The 23853-nt window shown below is 42.9% G+C and overlaps 1 protein-coding gene, 1 long non-coding RNA gene and 1 other non-coding gene across 4 annotated transcripts; 1 reads left to right on the top strand and 2 right to left on the bottom strand.

The window, feature by feature from the left end:
• Positions 1–2010: 2010 nt before the first annotated feature.
• cfl1l (cofilin 1 (non-muscle), like) lies at positions 2011–4704 on the bottom strand. The gene is made up of 4 exons (XM_076974269.1): positions 4564–4704; positions 3223–3521; positions 2603–2679; positions 2011–2524 (listed from the first exon to the last, which is right to left on the bottom strand). Exons 1-4 carry the CDS (start codon positions 4564–4566, stop codon positions 2412–2414), a joined length of 492 nt encoding a protein of 163 aa, XP_076830384.1. The 5' UTR covers positions 4567–4704; the 3' UTR covers positions 2011–2411.
• Positions 4705–4911: 207 nt separating this feature from the next.
• On the top strand, positions 4912–15271 carry LOC143476205 (uncharacterized). Of its 2 annotated transcripts, XR_013121238.1 has the most exons (7): positions 4912–6812; positions 7007–7128; positions 9760–10651; positions 10918–11028; positions 11149–12149; positions 12542–13727; positions 13852–15271. It is a non-coding gene; the product is annotated as an uncharacterized LOC143476205 (long non-coding RNA). The 2 variants fall into 2 exon arrangements; XR_013121237.1 differs by having other exon boundaries at positions 4912–7128.
• On the bottom strand, positions 7013–7083 carry trnag-gcc (transfer RNA glycine (anticodon GCC)). Its single transcript has one exon. It is a non-coding gene; the product is annotated as a tRNA-Gly (tRNA).
• Positions 15272–23853: the final 8582 nt, after the last annotated feature.

The raw sequence follows: 23853 nt of genomic DNA on the forward strand, positions 1-23853 counted from the left end.
ACCAGCCCGTCTGGCACCAACAACCATGCCACGTTCAAAGTCACTTAAATCACCTTTCTTCTCCGTTCTAATGCTCTTTTTGAACTGCAGCAGATTGCCTTTGCCATGTCTATATGCCTAAATGCATTGAGTTGCTGTCATGCGATTGGCTGATTCGGCATTTGTGTTAATGAGCAGTTGGACAGGTGTATCTAATAAAGTGTAGAATACACAGTATAACTTCAACTAGTGCAGTGCCTTAGCAGTCATGTGACTGATCTTGGAACAGCTCCTTTAGAAAGAATCAGAAACTGACACGAAACACCTGCCCTAACCCCAGACATGCCCACCTCCTGAGATGAGTTTGTTTATGGATTATGTCGACATAGGCACTATTTCATCTTCACTTCTTCTTTTTGAACCAATGGTGCTACCATCACCTGGCGTCAGGCTGACAGCACCTCACGCACGTCGCACTGGTCACAAATTAGTGTGTGTGTGTTCGCAAATGCCCGTGACTCTTCTCAAGTGATAATGGTGATGACTTATTTAGTGTAAACAATTACATATCTTGCCCTTTGCTCGATACAACTTGCAAGACCTGGTAAGAAATGTTTACATGGGGCACCCCAAAAAGACTTTTTATTTTTAAATATTTGTGTATAGCTGGGATGTAGTGCATCTAACAGGTTTCTGACTTATCTGGTTTACAGCTTTGCAGTCCTCAAAATGCAGTACAAATACCTTTGCAGTTGCCAAAACAAAAGTAGTGTGTATGGTAAAGACTGGTGGTCAGCCAAGCACAACTCTCATTACAGAAACCACGTACACAACTTATTCCTTTCTGGCTAAAATTTATAAATGAATTATCTGAATTATTGTGAGATTTTCATTGAAGAGTAGCTTTGAAAAGGGCTTTTCTGGCTAAGGTAGCATATAGACAGGGACAGGGCCGGAGTGGGATACTTTTTCAGCCCGGAAGTTTCAAGCCCATAACCGAAATTATTTTCCCCTCCCAATCGGCCCAAACTAGAGACTGACATGAGCCGGCCCCTTCGGGAATCCTCCCAAATCTCCCGATTAGCCACTCCGGCTCTGGACAGGGATGCAGTGATACAATCTGAGAAAGACCAGGCAGCAACAGACCAGCCTCTCATCATGGAAATCTTAAACTCTAGAACCCATCCAGATCTCCTCAGAAGAGGGACGTAGGAAAGTCCACAGCAGCACGTCTCTACAGCCATGATGAGCAGTTTGGTTCTGTTCCACTTTGACGGTCAGCACTTCTGTGATTGATTAGAAGGGTCTGGATGCACATCACATTTGTCTACATTTACTTCAGTTACTCTGTCCTGCCTTTTCTGATGCAGTCTAGCCTGATATGTATTAAAGGTTGAGAAGGTTCACAGTTCTGAAACACTGTATAATGTGTGGATTAAAGGATGTCTGCAGCATGAGGATATTCAACGCCCTGATGTGGGAGCGTTTAATATATATATAATTAAAAAAAAAAAAAAAAAAAAAAAGAGTAGATAGTGGACTCGGACCATCACTGAACTCCAGCCAGGACCAGCCAACCAGCACACAGACATGCAGGACAAGCCATGAAACCAGGTGTGGACAATGGCTTGCGTGTACATATATCATCTTCAAGCTGTGGTCTCATGCAATATTAGGGGCAGTCCAACAGACTCTGTACTGTCCACACTTCCTTCTGTTGCGTGAGGTGGCTTATACCCCTGACTGGCCAGTGTTGCTGTAATTCCCTCTGCTGTTTAACTACGCCTGCTCCAACACGGCTAGCATTTCTCCTTCATACCCATAACCAAAAAATGGTCCAGACCATCTATAGTTACACATTACAGAGGGAGTCCTGCTTCAGGGTGCCTGGTCCCACTGATGGAGAAATTACATTTTCACAGGCAGGGCACGCATGTTTCAAGCAGAGACCACACCTGATCACCACAGCCAGAACAGGACAGCCCTGCTAGGCAAGAGATTATTTACACGTCATAAAACACAGACTCTGAATGAGGTCACATTTTTATTGAGAATGTAACCACTGACAAAATCACTGAAAACATCAAATTGCAGTTTTTGCAATATTGACAAACAGGTGTGAAGTCTCAACGTTCCAGAACTCCCCACCTCCCCATAAGTGCCAGATTTCAAACGGTGCAGAAAGTGAAGCATGGAGCTTTTGGGGTGTTTACTCCTCATAAACAAAACAAAAAAAAAACCAAACAAAAAACCTGAGCTACTGAGAATGTGACTATCCTCCCAACTGATGGTATACCTCCAATATCCAAATCATACCAGATCAATGATTACAAGGTTTTTTTTTTTTTACATAATGGAAATTATATTATACCAGCAAAAACCATTTGTAAAGACGGTCTAATTGGGAGTTAAGGGGCCTTTGGTGACGTCTTTCAGATGCATCTTCCCTCCACAGCCAAGACGATGCCTCTCCCTCCCAACTTCTCCACTAAACATTGTAGTTCTTTGTCCGCAATGTCATTTATTTGCCACTCATACTTCAGACCTGCAAAACAGCAGAAGGTTTCAAAGACGCAGCACAAAAATCCCCAAAGTCATCAACAAAAACACACCCCAAACCCACCTTTCAGCTTGGACCGGAGAGCTACTTTGGAACTCGCATATACCATTTTACTCTTCAAGGGCGCACCATCAGGGGCCCTAGACAAACAAACCACACACATTCATCACATTCGATTTAATGTCAATCATGAGTTGTCATAAGGAAACCTGAGCCATTGGCATTCTGTGCAGTCCAAGTGTTCAGTAGGTAACTTAAGCAGAGTCAGACAGAGGGACTGTACATTTAGATTTACAGCACTAAGCAGGTGATCTTGTCCAGAGACTTTCAAAAGAGCCATGTTATCTCCACATAAGTAACACTTATGCTAATAAATTAGGAGCTCACAAGGAGTCCTAGAATTCTATTAAGCTGAATTCTATCAAGTTAGGTACTCTGCAGTTTTTTTCCTCTCAAGACACATCTCTACCATCTCTTGAGGCCGTGGTTTTTTTAAATTAACTGAACTTGAAGCAAAGTCAATTTTTGACTTTACAGGCAAGCGCCAGCATTTATATAAAAAAAAAAAAACAAAAAAAAAAAAAAAAAAAAAGGTAAAGAAACGCAGCCTGACTAAACCCTTACAGGCTAGATATTACTGCGTGAACAGAAGCTGCTGAAAGAGCAAGAAGACAGATTTGTACCACATGATGAAGACCAGGTCCTCCTTTAGAGTCTCCTTGGTCTTGTAGGTGCAGTCATAAAGACCGTAGCGACAGTCACACTCAGGAAGCATACTGATGACCTTCTTGAAGATGTCGTCTTCATCGTCGAGGTCCTTAATCTTCAGTGAGCATTCGTGGTCCACGATGATGCTCTTATGGTCATCACTAAGCCGCATGATGAGCAGTTTATAACGCTCTTTTTCGTCGCATCCCAGAGAGCGCACTCTGATTTCTGCAAAGTGCTGGACAACCTCATCACTTATTGCTACACCAGAGGCCTAGATACAGAGTGGAGAGAAAGACAGGTGATCAGAATTACCATACAAGAGTAAAAACAGCTTATATCCAGTGGGAAGATGAATGTTCTTTTCACTGCAGCGCACAGATGAAAGACCTAAAATGGCTTCCACAAGCCGAATTCGCTCTAAACCGGAATATGCAAAGTTAAAAGCAAAAGCTCAACTACTTATTCACATCCTTTGATAATTTCAGTTTGTGGCAGGCTCAGCAATCAATTCTCAATTTATTTATTTTTTTATATTTAAGCACGTGATAAATCATGTAAGCCGCTCTGGATAAGAGCGTCTGCTAAATGCCATAAATGTAAATGTAAGGCACAAGTTCAGAGTGTTTTGAACCAAACTCTAGGTCATTATAGTCAATACTAATGTGTAATATGCCAAAAATAAAAAAATACCAGATTGAATATAGCTAATGTGTTTAAACGATAACATTAGCCACAAGGAACTTGTACAGGAAATAAACACTTCCTTACAACCCTTGTGGCTCAAGATTGGGACCCAACCAACATGTAAAATCGTTTTTAAAGTTTCAGACGTGATGCGAGTGACGTAATGAACATTTGTTTGCCTTTTCAATAAAATTCATATTTATGAATTATGCATTTTAATTTACATGCATGGAGATGTTTTATGAACCTAGTTTACCTTCTACAGCAGTAAAAACACACCTCACCGTCTACAGCAGATTCCACATTCTTTTCTACTGCAAACATGTCAAAACTAGTCGGTACACGTCAGCGTTTTCAGGTAAACCAATTTCTCTTAAAATATCCTATAGCCTATTGGGAAGGGTGTAAAGTTTGCTTCCTCATTAACCTTGCTTATATTAAATATAAAATCGTCAAAATATTCATCAAGTTGCTAATTTAGACATGCGCTATGTTGCTTTTCAAAGTGCATGTGACACGCACTTCATCGACAACCAGATTTCCGGCACGCCGTCGTTTCGTGTGCGGAAAACCCGATCGGATCATTTGTTTGCGTAAAGAGTCTCCGTCCAAAAGGTTCTGCTACTCACCATGTCTCACGCTCAGATTGAAGATAGAAGGAGAGCCGCTGATCTGGATGAGAAAGGGCGCAGGGAGAAAGCGGCGAGTGTGTAAGGTCTGAGCAGGTATGAGGCGCTGAACACACCTCCTCTCCTGTCCCCACCTCTCCAACAAGGAAGGAAAATCAAGAAACGTCGTCTGGGGAGGAACCTACGTTTCTGCAGTTTTAAGCGCATTTAATCATGTAAAAAACAATCACAGCTGGAGTTAATCAGATGCTCTCGCTACCAGGTTAAATATGTATGATTTTTGTGATAAGACAGGAATGCGGTGGAATAAAGGTGATTACAGGTAACGTGTGCCCAGGTAACTATCAGCCAATAGGAGGCCGAGACAGAAACCATCTCCCATATATGGAAACCCCACAAATACGGGCAGGTTTGTGGAGAAGACTCAGAACAACCCTTATATGGCGAGACGCTCGAATGGAGGTAATAAGTGAAGACGAATGAAAGCAAGCGTGGTATCTACTGCAACACTGACACCATATCGTGTGAGACGGGAGGGATCCAGTGATCCTCCACGTTTGATTCTCTAAGAGGACACTACAACCGCACTCCCCTCTCTCGTGTTCGCCTTCTTTCTAAGATGAACTAATATAAACTAATGGTGTTTTGTCTGTTCATTTCTTTGGGGTGTGAATACGTTGTTACCAGTGCACCACGTATAAAGATGGTTCCCCATGTGTAAGAATGCGAACTGTTAACCAGAGCATGTCAAGACAGGTTTTTCCTGGCTGGAAGAATGTTGACTTGTGCATACTTGGTGTGCCCTGAGGTGAAGGCTGGGACTCCAACAGCAGTTGCTCTAGAGCAGGGGAATTAAAACTTATTTCATGACACTATTTAATGTGATATTAATATATATATCACATTAAATAGTGGTTTTCTTAACCAAGTTTTCTGTCCTTTCCTCTGTCTCGCCTTCCTAATGGATTTCTCCCTTTCCTCCGCCTGGCTCTCCCCCTCCTCTGTCTACTTCTCCGTCTCGACTATCAGTTTGTCTATATTTTTATTCTCATATTTCGCTAGGTCGCGTCTTCCACAAACTCCCATCCGCTCTCACTTCGTTTCAAAGGCTCGCTGGTATCACGTGGTATAGCCAAACTCGCATGCCATTGGTCCGTATCACGTGGTATAGCCAAACTCGCATGCCATTTGTCCGTAGGTTTCTCTGGACTCGTGACCACTTCTGTAAGGACCGTAAAAGCAGCGCCGGTAAACCAGAAAGTGCTCAATAAGATTTTACGATATCGTTTGTTTTGGTATCAGTTTCGGGTCCGTATGAGACATCATTTCGGTCCGGATTCGTGACCTGTGCCTATTGTGCTCTAGAGTCTGGAAGCTCGCGCATGCGCTGTGCCTAGTGAAGACAAACGTGACGCACACTCCCCCATTTACGTCCCTATTCTTTCGCACTGCTATGAAATTTGTTGGAATACTTTCTCCCTTTTGTGTTTCTTTCTTTTGTTTGCGTCTCTCATTTTACGTTCATAATTTTGTTCGCGGTCTAAGATTCAGTTTAAGACTCTAAACTCAATTACGCATACAGTCATTGTTTTGTCGACGAAGTTGTCAAACATCCATTTTTTAAAAGTCTAATTGTATTTAAATTATTGTATTTTTAGCTCTTAAAAATACCAACGTACGACGTCCGGACGTGTTTTTATTACACTTCAGGTTTCAGAATATTTAAGTGTTGATAAATGTTATTTAATAAACCGAGGCTAACGGAGCTAACGATAGATCTTCATGTATGCAAGGGGAGCAGTCTAATGTGCAAATATCTCAGTCTTTGTTAGGCGTAGAAACGATTAGAAAAAAAAATCATCCAAAAGGTAGATGTATCTAGACTAAATTACAGGTCTGATATGTGAACCTGTGTTGTAACCCGTGCACACAGCACACATAGCTTTAACACAACTGACAAGTGTAAGGACCGTGGCCAATACGTGTGGACCGCTAGTTAATCAGCTCCTTACAAACAAGCTGCGTTGTCTGCACACAGTGCACATTAACCTTGCTAGAAAATGTCTTGCTATGACCTTTCCCCTGGAACTAAATCGTTTGTTAAAAACAAAAAGGAAAAAACTAAACTGCAAAATAAATATCCGTAAAACGTTTATGTAGAAGCTCATATCTGACTACTGGCCACTTAACATTGCACCTTTCTGAATGGGCTACAGCAAAGGACAACAAATCAGAACAATTAAAATCAGGTGTAGTAACTGAAACGGCGGTCTAATTCTAAGGCATAAAGACAGTTTGGAAAGTGGCTGTGTATAATGAATTCAGACAATTCTAAACACGGGAAGAATGAAATAAAACTTGGGATATGCCTTTTAAAACAAGGTTATAAATATAACGTAGAATGGAATGTGTACACGTATGATGTCCTTATGTTTTTAAAAAGATTGCTTGCATTGGCCGGGAATCGAACCCGGGCCTCCCGCGTGGCAGGCGAGAATTCTACCACTGAACCACCAATGCTCGGCTGCTCGAAGCTCTGCGAGTCTGACACTTAGAGACAGACAGGTAAAAAGTAATTTTCCAGCTAATTTTCCATTTGTTTACATTTATCCTTTACATTTCAAACAAAGTCAATTGTTCTACCGATGTATTAAGAACCAGCACGTAGGCGCGCTAGTCGCGTTACTGGCCGTCAGCACACCTGTAAGTCCGAATCTCGTTCTTCTGGGTCACTGGGTTCTGAACTTTTTCAGTCTTCAAGCTGTAACAGGATGTGACCTTTGGTGACCTCCATACTGATCTACACTTAATTACCTTTGTTAAGTTTACATTAATACCACTTAACATGCACATACGAGAACCAAGAACTGTTTAGCTAAACGTCCCTAAACTGTTTCCCATTCATTCTCTATGGTAGTGCTAAACCACTACGGATGTAATATATTTTTGTCCACTACGACTTGTGGCGCTAACCTCCATAAAAAAAAAAAAAAAAAAAAACCGCAGTTTGCTTAACGCAGTTTGCAATGGGACAAATGTAAGACCCAAGTATTTGTCCAAGTATTTTCATGTTTTATATCAGCACTTAAATGTCACTATAGTGTTTGCGTTGACGGGCTGTTAGTGTCATTGTTCATGGAGCAAAGGCAAGATATGTTATTTGGGATGGATGTAAAATGTCTGCAAATGTTTCTTATACAATATTTTAAGCACAGTACTGTCACTACAGTAGTGCTGTTTCACCAATTGGTGAACATCGCTCGATTGGAGAAATTTATCAATAGCGACTGTGGTGAAATAACGTGACTATCGGTCACTTGGTAAGCCTTGAGGAACTACTTGTGGTAAACAGACTTTACTTTTTTGTGTTTAAGTGAATGATTTATGTTAAATATAAGATACAGACCTGATTCAGTGTTGATAACGGTTATGCATTAGACTGTCCAAAAGAGATTAACTGAGCTAGTGTTGGTTAATACCAGATGGAGCGTTGAATGATGCATCAGGCCTATTGTACTACCAGAGTATGGTTTCAGAGAGTTAATGAATCAAATGTAATTCTTTCTTGGTCTTTGATCTAGAAACTGTGCTCTTACCCCCCTCACCATTTCTTCATTACAGGTATATATATTTTTTATTACTTGCATCTTGACCTACTGTAAATAAAATACATGTAATATAATGGACAACACAGCCAGGCTTGCAGGAGCTGCACGTTTATATTGAGGCTCACAGGTACAGCACAATCAAACAGCATTTACAAAACGCATTTCTGAACTATCCATACATTACATCTCCCCCCTTCAGCTACAGAAACATCTGCGTAATATCTGCTGCAGTAACCAACACTGATACATTTGTTGGCTAAAGCTTATACATCAACAATGTCATATCAGACTGTTCTATACATAAAATAATTGTCTCCATTATATAAACAAACAGATCCTAAACTTGAACTTCAGCTAACTTGGAAGGAGAGGTTGCTAGCACTTCACTTCCTCAAGGTGTCTTTACCACACCCGCAACTACTTAAAAGACTGTGTTGTGGTTAATCACAATTTTTTTTTTCTCAAAAGTACATATAAGAACACAATAACAATACTCTTTGGGGGAAGAACGTATAACCAAAGGGTAAAATAATACAAAGGAGAAAAAAAAGGGAGAAAAGGGGGGAGGGCAGGGCCGGCGCCAGAACATATACAGTGAGGGGGCGTCAGAAAATATTTCGGGGGGGGGGGGGGGGGGGGTGGGGGGGGGTGCGTGTAACGATTGTCGAGCGGCCGAGGGGGCACCATGTAGCGATTGTTGTAAAATAAATGGGTCTTATTTTTTACATTGAGGGGGCGGGACACCTCGCCTGACATTCACACCATTTTTGCATTTGGATCAATCTTAATGGTGTACTTTCTTGGTAATGTTCCAGTGGTGTGCACCAATTCTGGAAAGTAGTCCAGCCCAATTGGTATTTTTTGCTCTTTTGAAGCCACACTGTCCTGTTTAGTCTTAGTTTCGTCAGTGCCTGTTTGCAATAAATCAAGACTATTAGGCCTTGAGCTTCTGCTGCGCTTCCACTTAGCATGTTCTCTCGCATTATGTTCACTATTTAAAATTCTGCTGTTACTTCAGTTCTTGTATTCCACTGTGAGATCAACTGCACTTACTGGCTTCAGCTTGTGACTAGAGTAAGATCGCAGTACTTTGGTTGTTTAAAGTGCGTCACACTTTGTACCTGTGTCTATTCTGAACTTGACATCTTGTGACGGTACTCACATTTGCTGTCCATTTGTCTTCTGGAGTTGCTGTAACCAAATCAACTTCTTCCACATCACATTGATATCCAGAATTTCATCTTCTGAAGCATCCTGGGCTGTTTCCACACTGAGCATTTACGGTTTGGTTTGTGACGGTAAGAGCATACAGAACCTTCAGCAGGACATTTCCGTTGGCTCCACTTGTGTTGTATGTGGTTACCGCAACTTGGGCATGGTTTTTGGTTTGCTTTTGAGCATGTAGTTGCCTTGCAGAACTTGGTTTTTCTTAGCCTGATGAGAACTTTTCCAGTACCTTAATAGGGTCTTTTCTCCCCTTCACCCCACTCAAGCACCTTATATATTTCACCACGTTGTTTGCCTATCCACGTGCCTAGCCAGCCTGCTTGTTGCTTAGCGGTGACTCCTGGATTTCTGCTGTCTGCAGGACAAGTCTGCGCCCCTGAAGGCGGTTCGTGTACGGGAGAACGCTCTGGTTATGATGCGTCAGAGAGGAGGGGATTGCTCAGACAGGACAGAGGTGCTGGGACAATACATCCTGCAGTTTGGAAAGTATAAATGGAAGTCTTTCAGGTGGCTTTTGGAGAATGATGTAGGGTACACTATGTATCTTATGAAGAATGACCAGGAGGAGAAGGCTTCAGGGCTCTGTATGGCCGAGGGGCATAGCAAAGACAGCCTACAGGCATTTGTGCATTTAGCTATTTTGCAGAGATCCAGTCTATTCTCCACTATGAGGCCAGTGTCGTGGGTCTAGCAGCTGCTTTATCAGATGATGACCAACTGGTTGGCTTTGGCTCTCGGGCCAAGAGCACCTGGAAGATGTTGTGGGATAGCAGAGCGGATGGCTATGCAGACTTCAACGTGGGGAAGACCTGCATTCCAGGGACACGCATGTACAAACTGCAACAGTACCTACAGAAGAGACAGTAGTTGGCCTCCGTTTTCACACGTGCTGATAAGCATGCACCAAGGGCTCCAGCCAAACCCCTGGGGTAAGTTAATTTCTTCATATTTATATTCACCGTTTTGAACAAAACGCAAGTATGGTATTTCTGCATGACCAGAAGTGGCCTTTTACATTTTTCTTGTGATTGTTAAAATGCACATACATGACTGGTAGTACATGCTTGTAATTTATCTTGAATTAGACAAACTATTCTTACTCGGGTCTTTCAAAACTGAACCTTGCCTTAAACTGTTGTGTGTGTGTTCTGGCCATGTTCCACTAACACTACGGATGAGTGCTGTTATACTAACTGTCCTAAGGACTATGAATTGATTCCAGTCATGACGAACTGATTTCAACCTCGCCGAGGGCAAGTATGCTTTCTATTCTCAAGTTGTATTAAAAGCAAGTTAAGCAGTGTTGAATACCAACACTTGAATTCATCATTGACCATATTGTTCTTCCTGATCAGACTACTGAGTAGTAATTTGGACAGTAAGGTTGTAATGGTTTGCAAGAATTAGACATTTTATACTTACAAAAAAAAAGAAGCGGGAGAAGGAATTGTGTTCCTACTAACACAAACACATGTATACATTGTCAATTCTGATATGACTGAATTTATTTTTGTTTTAGTTCCATCTGTGGCACTGTCCAAACCACCTCCTGATACATCTGCTCAGCTGCAGTCAGCACCAGTTGATGCCAGCGGGTGCCATAAAGGCAGATAGGGCCGAGTCACTCCAGGTTTGCTTCCGTGTTGGCTGGTGTTCCATTTCACATAGCTTAATGCAGAGAACAAGTAATTCAGTATAATAATTATCAGGATATGAAGGACTTTGTTCTGTCTTTCTTTTTATATCCTAGCTCCTTCAGTTGATCCATTTGTTCCTGTTCCTGTGGCTAGCCATGACATGAGCAACTGGAGCTGTTCTCGACACCAGAAGGTGGATGAGGATGAGGACACAACTTCAGGATCTCTGACTATGGCCTGGGTCTCACCCAGTGCGGGACCCAGCAAATACAATTTCACTGTGGCGTCTTCCTCCACAACCTGAGCTCATTGATATGGCGGCTGAGCTCCCACGCCCCCAACTTCTTCCAGCTCTACCCATTTTTCATCTGGAAGCCTGAGAGAGACATCATGGTCAGGTTGAGAAACAATTACATCCTGCTGTCCCCATGGTGGTCTCTGCTGGGGTGGACTGGATTTGGGTGATTGTTGGCACCAGTGGACAGTTACATATTAGCCTCACAACTCTGCTGCAAGGCCTGTCAAAGAAACTGGTTTGCTGATAGTCCGCGATGGCTGGAGAAGCTGCTCAAGCGGTTTACCAACCTTCTACCTGCGTTCCTGACTTACAAGAAGGCCATCTGTAAGTCTGTGATGGATGAGTTGAGACGCAGTGGCAATTCACCAACGGATATGGCAAAACAGGTGAATGAGCTCATGCGTCTCAAGTATATGAGAGTTCATCTGGCATACCTGTGTCAGGGATGCAGAGGCTGGAGGGTATGGACAGTGGACCATTGGGCAGTTCATGAGGAAGGAAAACAAACCATGTGCTTTCGGACCATATGAAGATCCAAACGGCTGGTGTGGAATCTGTGTCCGGATTCTACCTCACTGACTGCCTGCCTCCAAGGCACCTTTGGGCAGGTCTTCAGGTCTGACCACACCAGGAAGTTTGCACGGAAGGTTACACTAGCATCTGTCCAGTTATGCCATCATGAATGAGAACTGGCTGATTGTTTCCTGGGTGATGGTTCAGTCTGAGACTGAAGTCCTTGGAGCTGATGTACCAGGGAATGGCTAAGAGATACAGTGATGCTGGAGTGGAAAAGGCAGGCTATCACTGGATGGACAGGTGAGTACAGCCATCTTACTTTTTTACTGCCTTTGTAATGTATAACAGTATTTTTTCTTTTGGTTCTATTTACAAAATATCTATCTCTGGGAACACTTGCAAATTATTGCACTCATACTGTATGTAGTCTTGTAGGTATTTCAGTCTTGCTAGGTATTGGTCTATGTCTAATTTTATATTTTGTTGTCTTCTTTCAAGGTATCCGCACTGGCAACTGTTTATGGCAGTGATTGAGTAGTTTGGACTTAAACCTGTTTATACTAGATAGAGATGCATATTCTGACTAAACACTTAGCACTTTTGTAAGTCGCTCTGGATAAGAACGTCTGCTAAATGCCGTAAATGTACAAAAGAATTGTAAATTGTTTTGCATTTGTTGTCATTACATTTAGGGACTGCTGTGCTGTGTTCACCGTGCATGCCTGGTGAACATCTACACTGGGATGCCTAGAAAACTACCCCTTCCATTGTTGCTCATGCCTCCTCAGCACTTGTGCCTCATGGCCACATTACAATGCCAACATTGTTGTGAAACTGGACTTGTTCCACTGCATGGCGTTTTTCATGCGAGTGCACCTCTGAGCATCATCCTTTGTTCAGCGATTTCTGCTGCCTTCTCTGTGGTGGATCAGGAGGACTTAAAGAATCTTAGGGATGCCCATGTATTCTGTGGTAACCATCCAGCCAATCCTACAAAGCAACACATACGAGAGCACTGCAGGACCAAAATTCCACAACATGTGGAGCTGCTGGACAGAGTGGAGAAAGTCCTTAGGCATTTTCATCTGGCTACAGACCTCAGCAATGTCCCACTCTGTCATCCATGCTGAAGACGTGGCGCATCCAGAGAGTGCACATTCTCCAAGGTTGCCTCAGTGACCCCAAATTCTCCCAGGGCATAATGTACAGGTATGGAGGAACTCTCAGTGACCCCTAAATTCTCCCAGGGCATAATGTACAGGTATGGAGGAACTCTTCAGCTGAACCACGTACCTGGTGAAGGTGCCAAAGTCCCCATCTGGATTCCTGTCAGAGGTACATCACAGCAGGAGGGGTACCATTTCCACCAGGCCTAGTGGATCACAGAGACTCGCGTCTCCACTGAACTGTTCCAGGCCCTGGGCATGATGGGGGTGGCACGTTTGAATTATCAACAGCTACTGGACGTTAAGCAGCTGGAAGTCATCCTCACTGTTGTCTTTGATCCAGCTTTAATTGCTGAGCTGAACTCTGCCTCCAAGAGAGTGACTGGGCAGCAGAAGTATCCAACACTTCACCTCTCTAACAGACACCGGAGAGAGGCTTGGCCTAGAGTACAGAGAGCCAGGTTGCTGTCCGATCCTTTTGGATTGGTACAAACACAGACGCCAAAAGAGAGACGAAACAGCTGCTTCTGTGCCGCCATCTCCTGTGCAGACACCCACTTCTTCTAAGCTCCAAACTTGGTACTCTTCTCCAGCCTAACACCACTCTGGCATGGCATCCAGTGAACAGACACCATCCTTCAGCCGTTCACCATCTGCTGACTCACTGAGCAGGTGGTGTCAGAAGACAAAAAGGACCCTTCAGCAGCAATTGGTAAGTAATCAATGTTTTGTACATACATTTTTGCATTATATAGTAATGCAAAATCATTATCAACTAAGGAACCTTTATTGATTAGTTTTCCAGAAATCTTACATTCTCTGCCCCTGCCACTAAGGTCTTCTCCATGGAGCACTCGCACAGGACCCATTAAGACGAGTGGACGGGTTTTTGTGTTTGACCACACACGCTGCACGCCACCCATGAAAGACGCAATCGACCACTTACTGTAGAAGTACCATGGGGAGAAGAACATGCTGAAGCTTGTGAATCGAGAATATGCAGACATGGTCCATCAGTCTGCTACAGATCCCAACAGCTTGCTGCACCCCACAACCAAACTGCACATGTCCCGCTATGTGAAGCACCTGGCAAAGCTACTTAACACCAGTTCTTCTTTGAACACGAGCCCGGAAAAACTTCTGCAGACTCAGCAGCTGTGGCATGAGTGAACAAGCAGTGTTCCTGTGGTCACCATGGAGCCTGCTATTGTTGGCTCACCTGCACCTGCCCTGTTGACACCTATGACAGAAGACTTCACGACACCCTCCACTATTTTCGATGAAGTGGCAGCAACAAAAGCAACAGCCAGAGGTTAAGAGAAGGCAGACAAAGACCTGTTTGGCGTGTGGCCAGCCCAAGTCTCGATATGAGACTTGATATGACCAGCAAGGGCCTGTGTGATTATTTTTATTGATCAGAGTCTATCAAAGTTATGCTGCCTATGGACTCTAACCCCAAAATGCCATTTGAAGAATTTGCACCTACAGAATTCTTCCCGAGGGAGCTGGAGGCCACCAAGAAACGGGTGGAGGAGAAGAAAGATGAAAAGGGGAAAAGTCCAGACTCTGAACAAGCAAGCCACAGCTGCAGATTCTGCCACATGGACCTGAAACAGGGACCAAACAGCCCACGCATCCATACGGGCTTCCCTGGAGTGGCAGGGAAATACATTTACTGTCCATCTAAAGCAGGGGGTGCACAACATGCGGCCCGCCGGCGCCTCTGTTGCGGCCCACTGGTTGATAAATAATTTGGCCCGCCTTCTGGCTTCGTGCCTGAATTTGAACGACGAACCAACAGTAGTTGGGCTACCGCGGGAGTTACAAGTCAACACTAAGAATCGACTGCGATATAATACTTAATTTGTCTCCATTTTACACTCGCCACCCCCAGTCAACAATATACAATCGCTACCCCATGGTGGCCCATCAAGCAGCTTTACCTTTATTTGTGGCCCGGCGCCTCCTTCAAGTTGTGCATCCCTGATCTAAAGTGTACTCTCTATACCAACATAAGGGTATGGCCAAGGAGATGACCAGGAAGGAGTCCCCATTCTATGAGACAGACAGGTGGAAGAAAGGACAAAATTATTGACTGAAATGTCAGTTTATATACATATATGTATATATGTACATATTGACATAGTTATGTGTATATGTGTAATAAGCAGTTGCTCCGCGTTGGTAAAAAAAAAAAATTGTGTGTTTTTCTATGCTATGTTGATAAATAAAACCCCAAGTTAAATGGCACTTTCCTTCTTAAACAATAATGATATACCAGATTCATTTTATACACATTTTTGCATTTTCTTATTTATGCAATCTACAATAATAGGTTCTGTGTCATTAGAATGCATCAAAATATGAAGTTTCAGTCCAATTGAGCAGTACATCAATCATTGCAGATGATATTCTAAACACTTTTACTATGTTCAACAGCATTCACAACATTTGATAAATATAAAAACAATTTTTTTAAATATTTAAGGATTTATACTTATACCTCCCATATTTGGTAATAGTTCAGTGTGTATTTGAACCCTTCCAATAGTGGAAGTCAGCATCAGGACTGCTTAAATCTTATTGGTTGACTTTGTTACAGCTATTTGCAACAGGCCCACATACAAGAACAGAGAACCTTTTAGCTAAACATCCCTAAACTGTTTCCCATTCATTCTCTATGGTAGTGCTAAACCACTACAGATTTAATATATTTTTGTCTGCTACGACTTTTGTTGGGCTAACCTGCATTTTAAAAAACCACATTGAGTTTGCATAACTTCTTTGGAGACCAGCGACTCGTTGATATTACTTACTGCTATTGTTCATTGACAAATGTAAGACATGTTATTTGGGATGGATGTGAAATATCTTCAAGTATTTGTTATACAGTAGCGAACCGTGACCATTAAACCTGGGCCTGCACCCCCCCCAAAAAATAAAAGTTTCCTCTCCGAATTAACTGCAATAAAGAAAAAAAATTTGAGACGACAGTAACTTTAGAAACGCAATAAACAATAATATTTGTACTAGATAACTTCTTAAGCAAAATAAGGTTCCACAGCTCTGTGTTCCTCGGAAGCGGAATATGTAAAACAACGTGCGTGAGGGCATCAAAGGAATGAATCGAAACTAGCTAGCGGTGGTACGCTAACGGCAGCTAGCGTCGCCACAGCGGGCGGAAATTATCATACAGTTAAGCCCGCCCACTAAGAGGGAAGATATTAGAGGTGTGCCAAAAAATAAACAAATAAAAAATCGATTCATATCAAAAATGGATTCTCATTTATTACGATTCAGAATTTTAAATGTCCCAAAATCGTGAAGTCATGGTGAAGTCTCGCGTTACGTAATTACAAAATTGCGCGAAACTTTACGCAGCAGATTCTGGGACACACTCATGTGCGGAAAAGTTTCAAAACAAATGGAGGAAAGAGATATTCAACCTGTCCTGTCTTCATTTAAGGCAAAAATATGGGTTCATTTTGGTTTTTTTGGGAAGACCGAACTTGACACAATGAAGCTCGTGTGCAAGGCTTGTGTAACGTGGTGAGCATGGGAACGTACACACCGCGTGAAATAATATAGATAAGGGTGGACCCAAGTGAAATAATATAGAGAAGGGTGGACCCAAGTGAAAGCTCGCAAGAGCAAGACGTTTGATACTTGTCAAATGTATTAGCGAGAGGGAAACGCGCACAGCGACCCAGAACAAACAAAGCAGAAGACTCAACGCGCAAAATAATAGAAACAAAAACCGTGAGGGCACGGAATAAATAGAAAATACAACGCATGGAAAATAACACTCAACCGCAGAGAGAAGGGAGAAAGAAGCAAAATAACAGTAACTAAAAAAAACGCGGATAAATGCAACGCGAAAACAAAACCAAGGACGCCAGCAGAAGTAACTGAAACTGTCGCAAAAATCGCCACAGCAAAATAAAACCCCTCCCAAAAATAGGCAAAACGGATAGGAAAACGAAACAAAGGACGCCAGCAGTAACTGGCAAAAAACGCCGCAGCAAAATAAAACCCTTCCCAAAAATAGGCAAGACGGATAGGAAGAAATACAGGATTGGGAAAACTTGAGATGAGTCAGGAAGTGACGCAGGAGATAGATACTCGAATAAGTAAAGAGAAAGCATAACAGAGAGGTGGTGAGACACCATTAAACGAGAAGCAACCAGAGAAAGCAGGAACCTGGCTGTGTACGGTTATGACACTCCTGTTTCGTTTCACCGGCGCACAGCAGCACGCTCGCACGCAAACGCGGATTCACGTATCACATTAGCATAGCTTAGCTATAGCCTAATACACTTACATTAAACACTACAATTCTAAATCAGTATAATACACTTACCGACGTCTAATTATTTTATCTCGTTTCCGTTTTCTCCCCGTTTCTTTCTTTCTCCCTCTGTTTTGTCTCCCCTGTTTTTCATGGCTACCGCTGAGGAACGAGCTCTCGTCAGGCTCGGCTCGGAGCTGGACAAGTTGGGTTGGCAGATCCAGCGTCTTCTGGAGAAGCAAGCGGAGCTCACCCAGGAGAAGACCAGGCTCGAGGCTGCCCGCGACTCTGCCTACTCGGCCGTCTCCACTCCCAAGTCACGGCGGCTCAGTGCGACCGCCATCTTGACCCGGGCACCAGGCTGGGAGCGCCAGCGAGGAAGCGGAAGGCAGCCGGCGTTGTCACCCCTACCTCAGCCGGACTTCTCCTCTGCGAACCCGTTCGAGGTGCTCAGCTCCGGGTCCTCCACCTCGCCCTCACCCCTGCGTCCAACACCACCCTCACCAGCGCCGGCACCGAAGAAGAATAAGGGCGGTATCCTTGTTATCGGCGACTCGATAACACGACACGTAAAGATTAGCCTGCCAGGCGCTAAAAGAACCCCCACTGCGTCCTGTTTTCCAGGTGCTTCCCTCGGTGCTGAAGCAGCGAGACGACTTCAGCACCCTTGTCCTTCACATGGGGGCTGTAGACACCTTCGCCCGGCGCAGCGAGATCCTGAAGGAGCACTACCGCTCTCTTCTGGACACCGCGCGGAAGACGATGTCGGCCAGGCTTGTTGTTTCCGGTCCGCTTTCAACGTTCCGGTGAGGGTGCGAGTTATTTAGCCGTCTTTTCTGTCTCCGGGACACCTGTAGCAGCGCCGGCGGGGACTACGTCGACAACTGGGAGAGTTTCCGAGAGCGTCCATCACTCTACCGCCGAGATGGACTTCACCCCAGTCGCCTAGGCTCAGCAGTCCTCTCCAGGAACATCGAGGACGTGCTACGCCGGGCCTGACCAGCCACAACAAACCACGCAAATCAGCTAAGTAGAACTTACTTCCCTAACTACCAAACCATTGAGACTGTGTCTGTTAGCCGTGGCAGGTAGGGCTGCCACAAACGATTATTTTAATAGTCGACTAATCACCGATTAATTTTTACGATTAGTCGACTAGTCGGATTGTACGTTAATTGAGTATAAAACATACAGCTTATCACACTAGAATGCAACTATTATATAACCATCATTAGATTTCAGCTATAACAAAAAATAAAAACAATTAAGATCATAGTTCATTAAACCTTTAATGAAATATGCAGCTTGTTGCAACAAACAATTATTAAAATAAGGATAAGGCACTGCCTTAAAAAACACAAAAATAGGCCTACATTAAAGATTTTTTTTAGGTTTTTCTTTCTTTCATTAGTCTCTGGCATCAAACTTCGCTACATTTAAATCAAATTAGGTAGGGACCTGAAACTAAGGAGTTATTCACAAAAATAAAATTTTGGTCTCACTGACGTTACAGAAAATACACGAATGCGTGCTAAGGCTAATTAAACCAATCGCCATCACTAATGTTAACTTTTACAGTTACCACGATAAGCAGGGTTGCCAACTCTCACGCATTGAGAGTGAGAGACACGCATTTGACCGTCTTCACACGCTCACACACCACACATCCGATATCTCACGCCGAAAAAAAAGTTGGCAACCCTGCGATAAGTAAGTACTAAGTTAACGCTCTGTTTATGGTAACTTTAGCAGCTAACAAGCAATTTAGATTACAGAGATGACGGTCCCTATTCATCGTTGTCACAAGTAGCCACAACATGCTTCAGGTACGTGGTTGTGCTGCCGTGGAAGGCAAGTTCTGCCTTGCAGATATTGCACGCGTTTCGGAACCCGACTACGGAAAATGATCCCGCACTTTTGAGTTCCGTAGCCGGGTAGCCACGATACCAGAGCCTGTCTGTATAACGTCCAGGGATGTCGTCAACTGTCTACCCCGGTTTCCACTAAACTGCGCATGTGCGTCAAGGACAAACGCAGACGCAGCAGTGGAAACTGTCGCAGCAGTTTGGAGAGGAAAAAAAACTACGCATCGACTAATAAATTAGTCGTCGACTATTTTAGTAGTCGGCATAGTCGTGACTAGTCGACTAATCATGGCAGCCATAGTGGCAGGTATAAGAATAACAGGGCGATGTTTTAAAAATCTAATTAAAATTAAATTAAATAATCAACATGAAGTGAGCAGCAATATTAAGCTAAGGCTAGGATTTCTAAACATTAGATCGCTTGCATCAAAAGCTGTGATAGTAAACGAAATAAATTCAGATTAACAGACTAAATGCACTCTGTTTAACAGAGACATGGGCTAGAGTAGACGAATATGTAAGTTTTAATGAAGCAGCTCCTCCTGGATACAGTTATGTTCATCAGCCCCGTATCACAGGGCGTGGAGGTGGAGTAGTGTTGGAAAAAAGAAAATTAAAGGCTAATAACTTGATGTGTCAATTTAGTGTTTTTCAGGAAGACTGTGGGAAAGCAGGAGTAAGGAGGCCTCAGTGGCCTTGAGGAGAACAGAAGGGGCCTATTCAGTGCAGGATGTGTAGCAAGCAGTTTTTAGATAACCAGGCACACAGACTGGGAGAAGAGGAGCAGGTGATTTTCCATGGAGAGCAGCCAGGATTGGGGAGTTATCGAAACTTAACAAATCGAAACTTATGGACAGAGAGTATGAAAGAAAGGACATCGCCCAGCACGACAGGCTTTTCGCTTGGACACTGCTGAGATCCACTTGGGTTAGGTAGATTCCTAGGCAACTAGCACCAGTGCACTGAAGAGTTTGTACCACGTATACTTCTATTATATTGCATTCAATTATATTCTATATAAATCATTTTAAAAGAACTTTTGTTGTCGAGACTTTGCTTGGACCACTCAGTCAAAAACCAGTCGGTTCATCGGGGTGGTGTTGGGGCCCGTCTGGGTCGGAGAAGAAAATTCCCAACAGTAGCCACAATATATGACACAGATATAGGTTTTACTGTAAAACCAACCACTTCTATTAACTCACTCTAGGCTTCGATAGGTGAAATAGGCAATAATCTTACAGGCAATAAAACAAAGCTTAAATTAGTGACCATCTATCGACCGCCGGGTCCCTACTCAGAATTTCTTCAGGAATTTGCTGAGTTTCTTTCGGAACTAGTCTTAACCATCGAGAGATTTGTAATTGTGGGGGATGCCTGACTGGATGAGCCTACACCATGATGGACATTACTACATCTTTTCCTTTTCTTTATTTCTTTGTTTAAATTGTTGTTGTCATGGTGACCGGTGTCGGCCAGAGGAGGATGGGTTCCCCCCCTGAGTCTTGGTTCCTCTCAAGGTTTCTTCCTCATGCAAAAAACTAGGGAGTTTTTCCTTGCCACTGTCGCCCTTGGCTTGCTCACTGGGGGCTAGGACTCGGCACTTGTAAAGCTGCTCTGTGACAACAACTGTTGTAAAAAGCGCTATATAAATAAAATTTGATTGATTGATTGATTTCAACATTCATTATGAAAATGAATCAGACCCACTGAAAATTGCGTTCCGACTCCATACTAGATTCAGTAGGTATAGCCCAAAATGTGACAGGGCCTACCCACCGCTGTAAACACACCTTAGACTTAATACTTACCTACGGATTAAACATAGAACATTTGGCAGTCATCCCCCAAAATGACGCCATTTCAGATCATTCCCTATTAATATATGAAATGGCTTTATACGATGTACATCAGATGCGCCATACAAAAACCACGCGCACTATCACATCCGACACTGCAGCAACATTTATAAACTTACTGCCAGAGCTACCGAACACTATGCCACTGCAGCCCAATGAATTGGAACAGGCAACACAACAGTTTTATTCCACACTCAGCAATACCTTAGACAGTGTAGCTCCAGTTAAAACAAAATTAATTAGGGAGAAAAAGCTTGCACCATGATATGACGACCACACTCGTCTTCTAAAACAGGCAGCTCGAGCAGCGGAGCGAAAATGGAAATCCATCTCACTAGAAGTGTTTAGAATCACATGGAAAGACGCCATAGTCAAATATAAACATGCCCTAATAAAAGCTAGAGCCGCATACTATTCGACACCAATAGAAAACAACAAAAATAACCCTAGATTCTCTTCGCGATGGCATCTAAACTAAGAAATATCAACGACACTAGTTCTAATACAGCACTTACACACACTAGCGATGAATTTAACTTTTTAAATAATAAAATAGATAATATCCGACTACAGAGTCATAATACATCGCAGCCTAACCTCCAATCCAACCCCAGTAGTTTAGTTATTAGTAACTATGCATCCAACAATATTACAGAGCTAAATGTCTTCGATCCTATATCGCAAAAAGAGCTCACAACACTGATTAATTCGTCTAAGCCTACATCATGTATATTCGACCCAGTTCCAACCCGTCTATTTAAAGACCTACTCCCAGCCATTGCAGGGCCCTTACTTAATATGATTAACTCCTCTCTTAACCTAGGTTACATGCCCAAACAATTAAAATGCACCGTAATTAGACCCTTGATTAAAAAACAGAATCTCGAGCCGCAGATTCTAGCCAACTATAGACCCATTTCTAATCTCCCATTTATCTCAAAAATTTTAGAAAAAGCAGATTCCAATCAGTTAAACCACCATCTCCAATCAAATAGTATCCATGAAAAGTTCCAATCAGGATTTAGACCAAACCACAGCACTGAAACAGCTTTACTCAGGGTAGTGAATGATTTACTAATATCGACCGATAATGGGCTCGTCTCGTTCCTTATACTGTTAGATCTTAGTGCAGCTTTTGATACTGTAGACCACAACATTTTGCTGGATAGACTAGAAAACACGGTAGGTATTAAAGGAGTCGCACTCTCCTGGTTCAGATCATATTTAACTGACCGCTTCCAATGTGTAAGTGTTAATAATAAAACCTCTAAATCTGTGCAGGTTAAATATGGTGTCCCACAAGGGACAGTCCTAGGACCACTTCTATTCACACTGTACATGTTACCCTTAGGCGAGATTATGCATAAGCACAACATCAGTTTCCATTCCTACGCAGACGACACTCAGCTATATTTATCGGCAAAATCCGATGATTTAGGCGCAAACAGTTAGATTGAGAAATGTGTAGAAGAGATAAAACATTGGATGGCGTGTAACTTTCTAGCACTAAATCCCGATAAAACAGAATAATAGTTGGGTCTAGTGTGTGTGACGGAGTTAGGCGCATGTGTGTGGGTGAGGGAGTGAGGCACATTAAAACAGAATTAATAATAGTTGGGTCTAGGGCTGCGAGAGACAAGATACATAATGTAGCATTGAATCTACATTCTTTTACTATAACCCCCAGCGCAGAGGTAAAGAACTTGGGCGTCACAATAGACCCAGATCTCTCGTTCGATACACATATTAATAATATAACTAGGGTAGTGTCTTTCACTTGCGCAACATTGCCAAAATTAGAAACATATTAAATACTAGTGATGCAGAAAAACTAATCCATGCATTCATATCCTCTCGTTTAGATTATTGCAACAGTCTCCTAGCTGGATGCTCTGGTAAATCGATAAACAAACTCCAGCTGGTTCAGAATGCAGCAGCACGAGTTTTAACAAAAACTAAAAAGTTTGATCACATTAGTCCCGTACTATCGTCATTACACTGGCTGCCAATTAGATTCCGTATTGACTATAAAATACTTTTATTAACATATAAAACACGGCTTAGCTCCAGACTATCTTAGTGAACTTATTGAACAATATAACCCTGCGCGTTCACTTCGCTCGCAGGACGCAGGGTTATTAACTGTTCCTAGGATCAAAAAGATCACAGCAGGTGGAAGAGCCTTTTCTTTTAAAGCTCCACAATTGTGGAATAATCTTCCTGCCTCAATTCGGGACTCAGACACAGTCTCAATGTTTAAAACTCGATTAAAGACTCATCTGTTTAGTTTGGCCTTTGATTAATCTGTTACATATTTACTACATCTCGTATCTTTTCTCCGAGGTTCACCTGGAGAGTAACATTGCAGTCGGAGTCTACAATACCAGCATCGCTGCTCCGACACGGAATGAAAGCCTGGCGTTCATCAACAGACATTTACAGTGACAATATCAAAACACAGAACTTTCATTTTTACCTTTACTTAGTCTGATTGTGTGATTTGTGTGTGACTTGTGTATTTGTCTGTATTTTGTGTGTTAACGGGCCGCCCAATGGAGGATGGGTTCCCTTTTCAGTCTTGGTTCTCCCGAGGTTTCTTCCTATTCCCCACTATCATAGGGAGTTTTTCCTCGCCACTGTCGCCTTTGGCTTGCTCATTAGGGTTCTGGACCCATAGTATTGTTAACCTTTTAAATCCTGTAAAGCGCTTTGTGACGTGTTGTGAAAAGCGCTATACAAATAAACTTTGATTGATTGATTGATTACGCCGGTGGAACTGCATCCGAGCCAGCCCTGAGAGCTTGCAAAATGAAGCTAAAGAATTTTGGT

Source organism: Brachyhypopomus gauderio, chromosome 15 (assembly GCF_052324685.1).
Source record: "Brachyhypopomus gauderio isolate BG-103 chromosome 15, BGAUD_0.2, whole genome shotgun sequence".
NCBI lineage: Eukaryota > Metazoa > Chordata > Actinopteri > Gymnotiformes > Hypopomidae > Brachyhypopomus > Brachyhypopomus gauderio.